This window comes from Hyaloscypha bicolor (genome assembly GCF_002865645.1).
Source record: "Hyaloscypha bicolor E unplaced genomic scaffold K444scaffold_83, whole genome shotgun sequence".
NCBI lineage: Eukaryota > Fungi > Ascomycota > Leotiomycetes > Helotiales > Hyaloscyphaceae > Hyaloscypha > Hyaloscypha bicolor.
This window is the reverse complement of record NW_020194585.1, coordinates 947107-957731: the sequence shown is the minus strand read 5'-3', so window position 1 is coordinate 957731 and position 10625 is coordinate 947107. Positions and strand designations below refer to the sequence as shown.

The window sequence follows — 10625 nt, the reverse complement described above, 5'->3', positions numbered from 1 at the left end:
CTAAAAGCGGTAATCAGATCACCCGAAAACTGACTCAATCTCCGCGACATCCAAAATTCCGGTCTGACATGAAGCGCGTAGTTAGTATTGTTTATTATCACGTGATACACAACTCACGTGATGGACCCCTTTCTCCTCCTAACACTCATCAGTAGCACTCCCTCCCGAACGCGACGCTCCCTAACAATTGAACCCCACCGCCCCCACCAAATTGCTACACTTCCACCCACTCGCCACTTTCCCATTAACTAAATCCAACTCCACACCCAGCATACTAATATCCCTACAAGGCGCCGCGCCGCTACACCGAAAACTCGCAACCGGATCCGCATTAATCGTTCCCCGTATATCCTCGATCAAGATATCTTCGAGCTGGAATTCGGAGCTGTTGCAATCGCCTGCTGTGTCGCTGAAGGTGGTGCATTGAGAGATGGCGAATGGTGAGCCGCGGAGAGCGGAGACGGTGAAATTGGAGAAGGTTATGTTTTTCGCATCTGAGAATGTGAGATTAGCTTGAGTTTGACTGGGGATGTGGGAGGCCTTACAACCTAAACCTCCACCGCCTCCGTTCGGTGGGTATCCAACTCTCTCTCCAGTCCATGTTTTTACATACCCTGCATGAAGTGTCTTCACACATATGATATCTCTCGCTGTGACATTCTCTAGAATCTCATACACACCCTCATACTGCCCGATACTCTCCAGCGCCACACCCAGTCCATTGATGAATGTAGAGTTTGTGATGAGGATATTTGTGCTATTAGCTTTCGCCGAGATGCTATCATCGCCATTAATGATCGTCATACGATCGAAATGAATATTGTTGCTATATATCGTGTCCACGCCATCGGTGTTACGAGCTGGGCTTCCACTGTGGGACGTGCTATTAATATAAACATCCTGCATCAGGATGTTCTCGCTTTTGAAGACGGTCATCGCCCACATCTGGCTTTGCACAAACTTCAGCCCGGTGAAAACCGAGTCACGAGCGTTCCAGATCGTGAGAGCATGCGGTCGGTGAGGATAATTTGATACCCCTTTGACGAAGTCATATCAGACTTGTCCGTTGCCATCGAGGGTTCCGGAGCCGTGTCCATTGAAGCAGATGTTGCTGCCTCCTAGCCACCATGCTGAGGATTGATTTTGATAGCCGAAGAAGAGAGAGGCGTTGAACCAGTAGGTGATGTTCGCTGACCACTTATACAGTTTAGCCAATCGTAGGAGAAGACGAAGCTGAAGGATGTGACTTTACCAAGAGAGTTCCATACAAATCGATATCAACGTTCTCTAGACCTGTCGTATTCATGACCGTGTCGACATGGTAGGTCTCGTTGATGAAGACAACTCGTCCATTCTTGCCACAAGAATCGAATGCTTTGAGGATAGCAGGTGTGTCATCGGAGCCGTCGAGACTTGGCTTGATGGTACAGGTCTTCTTGTCTTTGACGCCAGGATTGGGGCCCTGCGGCTTTGAATCATTGCAAGTGACAGACGAGACGCTCAGAGCAAACAGGACTGAGGTAAAGAAACGCATGTTGAAACAAACTGGGTGTTCTAATAAGACAAGTTATTCACAGTTCTTATAAATTCATCGAGAACAAAGAATGTGGGCAGGTGCAGTTATGCAGCCCCAGATTCCTCACAACAAGGATTCCCCGCGCGGGGTGAGACTGGGGAACTTGAGAACCGGGACAAGTCTGACAACGCCTTTTTAAATTATTCCGGGGAAACGCAGTCCGGGGAATAGGCTGGGTATTCTTTCCAGTCAGCCAATGAAATTATCCGGATGGGAGCTGTATTGAGGGTGCTGTAGACTCGGTGTAACTACAGCCGATATCAGGAATTGGGAAAAGTGTACTCTGCAACGAGAAGCACTAGCGACTAAGCTTAGCTGAATATGTAGCTCATAGGTAGCCTTTCACCCCTGGAAAACCCTGGTGTATAATTCAAACCTCGTTCGTCTGGACGTTCGCTTGGGACAAGCGAAGGCATTCCCCTGAAAGTATGGTTGACTGTACCAATATGCTGCACGAATAGGTACATTTATCTCCCCCTGCAGCCAAGAAGTAACAACCGTTATTATTCTCCGCGTCATGATACCTTCGGAGGATCATTAGGTGGAATCTCAGGAGGCCGTTGAAAGTTGCCATTCCCACCGTCCAGCTCAGCAATGAAGGGCGCAGCCAGACCTGGCAGCTCCTGTACCATCTCCACCTGCTGCCCACCGAGCTGGGTCGGTTGTTGATTTCCCCAAGTTTGTTGCGGAGGCGTCATATACGGTTTCGTAGGCGGACCTGGCAACTCCTGCACCATGGGATTTCCACCATGTCCAACCGCTTGTTGATTACCCCAACCTGCGTGGTTATGCTGCACAGGCGCTGGATACGGTTTCACAGGCACTTGTTCCGCGCCCCAGCCCTCCCCTTGATGTCCACTCCCCAGCGAAACAGGACTCTGCCCACTCCCCCAACTCCCCTGTCCCAACGGCGCGCTCCTCGGATCATACGGCTGTACCACGATCCTAAACCTCCTTGCCAACCTCTTCGCCTCCTTCTCCACATCCTTCCTACTCATACCCGGCTGCACATCAACCGCCGCCTCTTCACTCGGCGCCTCTAACCAAACCTGTACTCCCCTCTCCAGAAAACTGCCCTCATTCCAGCTCCTCAACACATTCCTTAACTCTCCATCTTGTGTCAACTTCTCTTTCACTTTCTTAATAACTGTTTTCTTATGTACTGCTTTCCCGGTGTAGTATCCAACTGCGGGGCCGAAAACGAGCAGGAAGGCAGAAGATGCTGCGCCTGTGCCAACGCCAGTCGCCCACGCCGCTGCATCTTCACGGAAAGTGAGCTTCGCTGCGTTAACGGCTTCGAGACTGAATTGGTGCCATTGATCGCGTGTTATTCGGAGTTGGGAGAGGCGTTGTGTATATGGGAAACCCGAGGAGAGGGAGTCGGTGTCTGTCGGGATGGAGAAGGGAGGGAAGGAGAGTGGGGTATATTGCGATATTTGCTGGGCGATTTGAGGGGTTGTTTGTTCTGCGAGTTCGTGCCGGCTGCATTTGTTAGTGGTATACGGAATTGGGGATTGAGGGGAAGTACAAGCCAGTATTTGTAGGTCCGTTGGGGTTTCCTGCGCCTTGGTATTGGCTTGGAAGCTCGACGGGCGCATATTTGGTTGGGTAGTGTGGGTTTGGCCCACGGCCAGGAGCGGATGCTTGCATTGATTGGTGATCTGGTGGGGTTCAAACACACTTCAGGCCATCAGCGGACAATTCCTACTGATATGTGATCTGCTGCACAATTCACTGTTGACAAGTGAAGGTGTAAAGTAGCATTCGGTCGTCGATTTTACCCCCATGGCTGATCTACCCCCCAAACCACGCCGGAAGTTGAGGGGTTGGGAGGCCATAATTTTGGTGCTGCAGCCCCTGCAGTTACGCTCCGAGCCACCAAACCAAGGCCGTGTTTTTACGTATTTTGCACCAAATAAATTCTAAAATATTGTAAACTTTTAAATGTCTTCTAATCGAAACCTTCACTACCTTCCAAAATCTCAGCTCATGAAATATTTAGTTCTAATTATTCCTTGTTCTCTCAAAACTGGGAAGCATTCGCGATAACTTGGAGAATGGGCCTGAAAACACAGACTAATGTCCGCAGGCTCGTTACATTATTCTTCCACTCTCAACTGATAGGCTCTTCAGGCCCCCCGTTGTTTCAGATTAGCAGTGACAGGCTGAAGCTATCCCCGAAAACGCAGGCCGGCGCCGCAACTTGCCCCTATCTTCACTAGCTTCCTCCTGACCTCCCAGGGGTTCGTTTATCGCCTGAAATTTCGACAATCTGAGAATCGACAGGATACCAATTGGGAAAGCCGTTGCAGAGTGCTGTTCGGCGGCTTTGAAACTGGAAGGGACGAGGATGCCTCTAGGTTTCAGGGCACGATTCAATGGCAACTTGAAGTGATTCGAGGTCCTAAGAGCTGGCTAGCCTAGGTCAACTGCTTGAGACCACTCCAGGTTCCTGGTTCTGCTTCTGCTTCTGAACTCTCTGGATTTATGAGGCGATTCCTGAGTTCAGACCACGAGAAATCTGCAACTCCGATGTACTCTTTCTTTTCTCTCCTACAGCAAACCCTGGTGGTCAGCAATCTCCACTCAAGGAAGGTAAGATTGCCTTCGGAAAGGGACTTCAAAAACAGCATTCACTCCGCCATCTACTTACCAGTGTTCCCCCTTCCCACCCATCTTTCGTTTGAAAGTAACCAGCTCTGATCGATGGCCATCAATCGTTGCCGGTTCAGTCTTAATCTCATGAATTCGAGCCCATTCCGACGGCACCACATCCCCTTTCGCATCTATTAAATCCTCCAACCCCTCCTCTTCAAGTTCCACGACTCTCTCAGCCACAATGATCGCACTATCGATGTTCCACAATCGCTGCCCAGTGAACGACCCTTTCAACAACGCCAACGCCTTGCGTCGAATGGTCGGATTCCGGCATTTAGTGGCAGTCAAATGTAAATGGGGGATATTGTGTGCCTGGAAGTTGACATTGGCCCAGCGTTGAGTCCAAGACGTCACACATTCAGTGTCGACGGCAGACTCAGCGAGGTTTACCACTTCTTCGAAATTAGTAAGAAAGGCGTCGAAGCTTGTTTCGTCAGCGGGTTTGGCGTTTGAGATGGCAATCCAGACGACATTGTGTCGAACGCGAAGAAGAGCGATTGCTCTTCGATCCCTGGTGCTGATGTGCGCCATGCTTGGGCGGGCCAGAAGCTCTTTGAGGGCTGCCTCCCATCGTTGAAGTCGGAACAGGAGACGGTGTTTTTGGAACACCTCGGCATGTTTCTGGGCAATGTCCACATCTTCATCGGAACGTCCAAAGGTGATTGTGAATTGCTGTGCATTTCTGATGACCCTGAGCAAAGACGCATTGGCTTCGAGAATGTTGGCAAACCATTCAGACTCTGGCTCATCCAAGGCCAATTCCACTTCCGAGATTGGCGGTGCAGCTCGGCCATGAGTGAATGTGGTTTGGTTCCAGTGTTCGAAAATGGGAATGAGATTGTTTTCAATGAACTTTGAACTTGAGCATGATGATCCCGGTTTGGCTCTCTCTTTCTTCCACAATCGAACAATCTGGATGCCACCAGACATGTGATTCACAGCTCCTGGAACGTTTCCCATAACTGATTCGATAGCCATAAAGAGCACACAGCTCGCAAGTACTACCTCTGTTGGGACCTTGCCGGTCGAACCCTGGCCCCTGAGAAGACTGATAGCTTTGTTATACTGTAGCAGGGCATATCTCCGATGAACCAAATCGGCCTTTTGCATAGGTCGATCCTCGTGGAGCAAACGCTGTTCATGAAAGGCGCTCAAAGCAAGCACTGAATGCCAGATTGCAGGTTTATGATGGCTGAACTGGAGCAGGAAATGGCTCCAGAAATCTGCCTCGAAGTAACCAGCCATCATGGGACCGGTCTCTGAACGGAAGAACTCAAATGCTCTCCTGTCTTCATCGCTGGCTCCCACGAGTTGGTTCGGTTGATGTGTGACGGTCAATCTCTCAGCTACTCTTGGGATCAATGGAAGTTTTTCCGGCTTGGAGAATTGTAGTTGAGCATTAGGAGCTGCAGTGGTGACATAGCCGCTGCATTCCCCGCTATAATCAATACATCTCTTGCAAGCTGGTCTGGCTTCATCGCATTTGACACGTCGTTTCCTACATATAATATGTCAGTCAGGTAGCCTTATATGGAGTGTGTGAAGGTCCCTCTGGGCAGAGATCAAGCGCGGTTTCTTGCTTACTTGCAGGTAAAACACCCAAATCGACTCTTACGATGGTTCTGGCGTTTGGCAGCGTCTGCTTTGGAGGGAGCGTTGGATTGTGAAGTCCTGGGATCCTTTTTGACGATATGCATCACGTAGTTCCAACCTTCGGGCTTGTACACTGTCTTCTCTCTTCTCTCTCCTGTACCGAGGACACTCAATGCGACGTGGACATAATACCTTCAATAGGTATGCTGGGGCAGCAGGAACATTCTGGCGCGGTTATCGCGGATCTTGATGGCGATTTCCTTCTTTGGAATTACCCGAAAGCCTTGCTGTCTCGCGGCTCAGTTGCTTTGTGGCTTAAAGGAGAGCGAATAACCGTTAAACACACCTAATGTCACGAGGCTTGGCTCTAGGCTTGGGGAGCGGGTGAGAGTGGCCCCTATTCTGTGAATACTAAACTAAGGAGAGAAGTCTGTACAGGTGCGCACGGTAGGTAAGAATACGAAACAGCCCAACTCAATATAGCCTAGCGTATCACGTGGATAATACACGTGACAATCTTAGAGCGTATAACTGATAACAATTAACTTAGTGATTTTATATAAACTTAAAGCTAAAGAAATACTTAATTACTAGCTTAATTATACTTTATATTCTCTTTAAATTAAGAAATATAAGTAAAATATTGGTTAAGGTGCTAGACATGTAACCTGGGATTTCTTGGGCAAGCTGAGGTGGAGGTTGCTAAAATTTCTGTATCACGTGATGCAAACGAAGCTCCCGGCTTACTTAAGGAGCTCCTCTCTCTTCCTCTGCTTAGCTCTTTACCTTAATATTCTCATATTAAGCTTTTACCTCTCTTAATTCCTTAATTCGTTGGGTTTGCCATAATATACAAGTAAAATCTAAAAAATTATATTTATATAACTTATACTAGAAACTTTAATATTATTAGGAAAAAATTTAATATTAAAAAAGTTCTTACTATTATATATCTTTTCTTCATAAGTGGTTAATTTGATCGAGCTCTTGTATTTTACGCGTTCTCACAAGTGTCACGTGAAACATCAACGTGACTATGCGCAGCCCCATAAGCGTGATAGGCGGATTCACCTCTACAGTACCCCCCCCCTGTTCATATGTTAGTTTGCCACTGGTGGTACCGATCTTACTAGCTAAATAAGGGTGATTTATCTGGCTGCTTTAGTACATCCAGAACATAGGGGTGCCCCACTAAAATCAAATGACAATTTGCAGCCAGACCATTCAAAATTGAAGCTATATAGAGTACATAAAAACCAGTGATATAATTGAAGCCCAAATGAGTGTATATATATATATCGCAACCCAAGCGAGAGTGAAGCATGAAAACAGTACAAAAAAGGAGAGCTAAAAGAGTGTTTCTAGCTAGTCAATTAACCACCTAATACCGTGTATTCCCTCCCTGAGCATCAATTACCCTCTGCATTCGATCGGGCATACTTTTGATCAATTTCAGGAGGAATTTCTCCGGTACTGCCTCCCAAGCCTCCCTTACAGCTGTTTTTAGCTCCTGCTTAGTAGCCAAAGGACGCTCCTTTTCCAACCAGTCCTTCATCCACTTCCACACATGCTCAATAGGATTGAGATCTGGTGAGAGGGCAGGCCAGGCTAGTGGAATTATACCCATATCAGCGAATGCTGCCTTCGTTTGACGAGCATTATGGGCAGGAGCGTTGTCTTGCATGAACGTCCACTCCAGGTGAGAGTTCTGCTCTATCCACTGCCCAATAACTGGGAGTATATGAGCCCTATAGGATGACTAGGTTGATTAGTATAGCCTCAAGTCAAAATCAGAAGTACGTACGGCATTGATTGTGCCCCATTCCTTCTCCCATATTACGAGTGGCCCTTTCAGTATCCCAGTAAAGCACCCCCAAGCCATCCACCCAGGCTTCTTCCTATGCCTTTATATAATCGTATCGCAATGCCACTCCTCGTTCTGACCAATAAGACGAGTAACCCATACCCTTCCGTATAATCCTCCAGTTACCCAGGTCTCATCGCTCCAAAGATAGCGAAACCAATTAATCCAAGTCTATGTAATATGTGCCCAAGCAAATGCGAGTCGATCGCGGCGAACCTTATCAGAAATAAGAGGACGAATTCGTGAGACTCTCCTCCCATACCCCTCTGTATCCATCGCAGCTTTGATAGCCTTCACACCGTATGGTATCCCCAAGTCCAAACGTCCAGGTATATCCTCCCATTTGACAAGCCGGTGCAATAGCAATTCCTGTATCCAACGGACAAGCTTCTTGCGATGCTCTGTGCAAAGGACAGGGCCTCGGAAATTACATCGAGAACGAGGGGTATGTGGTTGTACTCGTACATGTTGAACTTGACGAATCGTCCACTTCTTCTCCTTAAACTCTTTTACAATCTCGCTGTCTGTAAACCCCAGCTTGTATATCAAATCGACCCTAATTCGGTCATCGCGATCGAGAGGATTAGCCCTTGCCCACTCCTCATTTCGTCGTTGAATGCCCTGGAGTCGAGGACCAGGAGCACGAGTGTAGGGAAGAGGATTATCGAGCGATTCAAGGTCTTGTACTACCTGGCGAAGGCGTGCGGCAAGCACTGTCTCTTCTAGAGGTTCGTATGGAGTAAAAGGACGTGGAATCTCCTCGATTTCGTCTTCAGAGTCTGAGGAAATCTCCCCAAAGGGGAGTGTAAGCGTTTGAGAAGGAGGCTCTTGAGAGGAAGGACCTTCACCACCATTGGATTCAATATCCTCGTCTTCTTCGATAATCGGAAGACCGTACAATGGAGTAAGCACCGACCAGTATCCGCTATGAGGGCGTACGGCAAGATTCAAGTCGATTTCGCGCTCTATATCAAAGATCTGAGCAGGAGGGGTTAAGGGTGGAGGGGTTGGAGTGGGTGGAGGGGTTAGAGAGGGAGAGGTAGGAGAACTAGCGGATAAATCCACTAGTTCTACGTCTTCCTTAATCGCATGGAAGACAGTTTCAGGAACTGTATTATCGAGAATGTCCTGCAAGTCCATTTTTGAAGGTAAATAGAATGGATAATTAGTAGGAAAATGAGCTGTGGACGTACCATTTATATAGACGATTCTATAGGTGTCAAAAATCACCTGATTTTTACTCCGTATACACTTCTCCGTCATAACTGAGGGGATTCAGAGATTGCTTACCTATTAAGAGGGAATATCACATTATTGACGTAGTTATTACTGTCGATTATACTCTCTTTTACTTCTATTACATCATTTAAGAAGCCACATAGCTATGGTAGAGCGGGGAAGCAAGCAGTGATGTTAATAAAGCTGGCCCAACCGCCATTGTTTTGATAATCTTACCGCTTTTAGCTTATTATTTATATCCTCTAGTCCTAGGCAACCGGAAGGAATCACATAGCAACGATAAAGCGGCTGCCAAGGCGCCAGTGGCAAACTAACATATGAACAGGGGGGGGTACTGTAGGAGTGATTACTGCAGTCTTTTGGTTCAGTTGGCTACTATCCCCCCCCTTGAATACTTACAGTGGGTCCTGGGATAACACCACTCCTGCACTGACTAACTCAAGGGTGTATGGCCAATAGCGATTCTGGAGAGCACCTGATATTTCCTAGTTGGGGGTTATAAACGAGGTTTCAGGGTGGCGTTACTAAAGGACCCACTGTAAGTATTCAAGGGGGGGATAGTAGTGGGTAAAGCCTATCCTCACATGTCGCAAACAGGGTGCCGTTTTAGAAAATAGAAAACAAAATGCCAGGGATGCGGCGTGATTGTCTTTCATTGGTGCAGTGATGCATGCCGCCGCATGCTGGGGTTCGGAGAAAACAAATCACCACGGCTTTCCCCATATCCAGGAAATTATCCATCTCCTGCTGTGCCTCACCGCTCCTCTCCGTGTTTTGCTTTTGATTCGGGATTGTGTCGGAGCTTTTGCCCGCCTCAGCCCTGCAGACCTGGGAAGAAAGCAGTTGCCTTCACTCCTCATATCACGGCCAAAAGCTCGAGGTGTTTAAGGTGGACAGCTGCCTCCCCCTGCTTGAGCTTCACGGTATCATGAAGGATGACTCATCAAATCCTTCCTCCTAAAATTCACTCAGCCAGCAATACTAGCTCCAATCCATTTGGCCTGGTCCGTCTGTACAATCATCTCAACCTCAAGCCTGATTCTCCCAGCCGAGTTCATTACACAAATGTATAGTGAGAGGGAGCTTGACATGATACCCACCAAGGCACAAGAGAGCTCTTCTCCACCATCCTCGTCCACCTTCCCATCCTCGACCTCCTCCTCCGCGCTCCACTAGTAAGCCATCCCTGGAACAATCTCATAGCCCCACTTCCCCTTCTCTTCAAGCCACCCTCTTCTTTCATCTACAACAACATCATCCCCGTCGCAAAGCAGAAATCAATCCCCTCCGAGCGGCTTTTCCACCCTGGTTCCAAAACCGGCTCATAGACTACGACTGCCTCGCCCTTTTCAAATCCTTGGACTGGAGTCGAAGCTACGCAAAGCGAGACACATATTCAAGGAAAGAAGCAGACTGGCGAGGGATGCTGCCTGTGCAACCACCTCCCAAGACACTCGAGGTTGTGCAGCTCACCGATTGCGACGATGTACAGCTTGAGCAACGAGGAGAGTTGTTGTTCGAGGATGGAGTGAGGACGGGGACTTCATACAATTCAGGATATCAGACTGTGATGGAGCCGGTGTCCTTATTCTGGATTCCTCGGCCCATGTTTCCGGATATTGATTGTCAGGACCATGGATGGGCTTGTTGTTGTCAGGATGAGAATGACGAATTTGGATATGATGTTACGAGTAA

The 10625-nt window shown here is 48.1% G+C and overlaps 5 protein-coding genes across 5 annotated transcripts; 1 reads left to right on the top strand and 4 right to left on the bottom strand.

The window, feature by feature from the left end:
- Positions 1 to 180: 180 nt before the first annotated feature.
- K444DRAFT_723455 (glycoside hydrolase family 28 protein) lies at positions 181 to 1838 on the bottom strand (the record flags this gene model as incomplete). Its single annotated transcript, XM_024888592.1, has 4 exons — positions 1253 to 1838; positions 1060 to 1197; positions 546 to 960; positions 181 to 494 (listed from the first exon to the last, which is right to left on the bottom strand). Exons 1-4 carry the CDS (start codon positions 1532 to 1534, stop codon positions 181 to 183), a joined length of 1149 nt encoding a protein of 382 aa, XP_024736618.1. The 5' UTR covers positions 1535 to 1838.
- Positions 1839 to 3393, bottom strand: K444DRAFT_408346 (uncharacterized protein). Its single transcript, XM_024872589.1, has 2 exons — positions 3105 to 3393; positions 1839 to 3058 (listed from the first exon to the last, which is right to left on the bottom strand). The coding sequence occupies exons 1-2, from the start codon at positions 3224 to 3226 to the stop codon at positions 2092 to 2094; spliced, it is 1089 nt and encodes a 362-aa protein (XP_024736617.1). The 5' UTR covers positions 3227 to 3393; the 3' UTR covers positions 1839 to 2091.
- Positions 3394 to 3525: 132 nt separating this feature from the next.
- Positions 3526 to 6129, bottom strand: K444DRAFT_613259 (uncharacterized protein). The gene is made up of 3 exons (XM_024880314.1): positions 5819 to 6129; positions 4230 to 5732; positions 3526 to 4129 (listed from the first exon to the last, which is right to left on the bottom strand). Exons 1-3 carry the CDS (start codon positions 5929 to 5931, stop codon positions 3997 to 3999), a joined length of 1749 nt encoding a protein of 582 aa, XP_024736616.1. The 5' UTR covers positions 5932 to 6129; the 3' UTR covers positions 3526 to 3996.
- On the top strand, positions 5679 to 6228 carry K444DRAFT_408339 (uncharacterized protein). The gene is made up of 2 exons (XM_024872588.1): positions 5679 to 5727; positions 5780 to 6228. The coding sequence occupies exon 2, from the start codon at positions 5926 to 5928 to the stop codon at positions 6175 to 6177; it is 252 nt and encodes an 83-aa protein (XP_024736615.1). The 5' UTR covers positions 5679 to 5727; positions 5780 to 5925; the 3' UTR covers positions 6178 to 6228.
- A 1230-nt stretch (positions 6229 to 7458) lies between these two features.
- On the bottom strand, positions 7459 to 9021 carry K444DRAFT_613256 (uncharacterized protein). The gene is made up of 3 exons (XM_024880313.1): positions 8885 to 9021; positions 7632 to 8819; positions 7459 to 7586 (listed from the first exon to the last, which is right to left on the bottom strand). Exons 1-2 carry the CDS (start codon positions 8885 to 8887, stop codon positions 7863 to 7865), a joined length of 960 nt encoding a protein of 319 aa, XP_024736614.1. The 5' UTR covers positions 8888 to 9021; the 3' UTR covers positions 7459 to 7586; positions 7632 to 7862.
- Positions 9022 to 10625: the final 1604 nt, after the last annotated feature.

Bases quoted from the DNA above. Each gene is read 5' to 3' on its own strand.
- K444DRAFT_408339 (XM_024872588.1), top strand. From the start codon at position 5,926: ATGCATCACGTAGTTCCAACCTTCGGGCTTGTACACTGTCTTCTCTCT.
- K444DRAFT_408346 (XM_024872589.1), bottom strand. From the start codon at position 3,226: ATGCAAGCATCCGCTCCTGGCCGTGGGCCAAACCCACACTACCCAACC. The intron at 3,059-3,104 runs GTACTTCCCCTC...TAACAAATGCAG, and splicing joins GGACCTACAAATACTGGCTT to CCGGCACGAACTCGCAGAAC.
- K444DRAFT_613259 (XM_024880314.1), bottom strand. From the start codon at position 5,931: ATGCATATCGTCAAAAAGGATCCCAGGACTTCACAATCCAACGCTCCC. The intron at 5,733-5,818 runs GTAAGCAAGAAA...TATTATATGTAG, and splicing joins TTTGGGTGTTTTACCTGCAA to GAAACGACGTGTCAAATGCG. The intron at 4,130-4,229 runs GTAAGTAGATGG...GGTTTGCTGTAG, and splicing joins GGTGGGAAGGGGGAACACTG to GAGAGAAAAGAAAGAGTACA.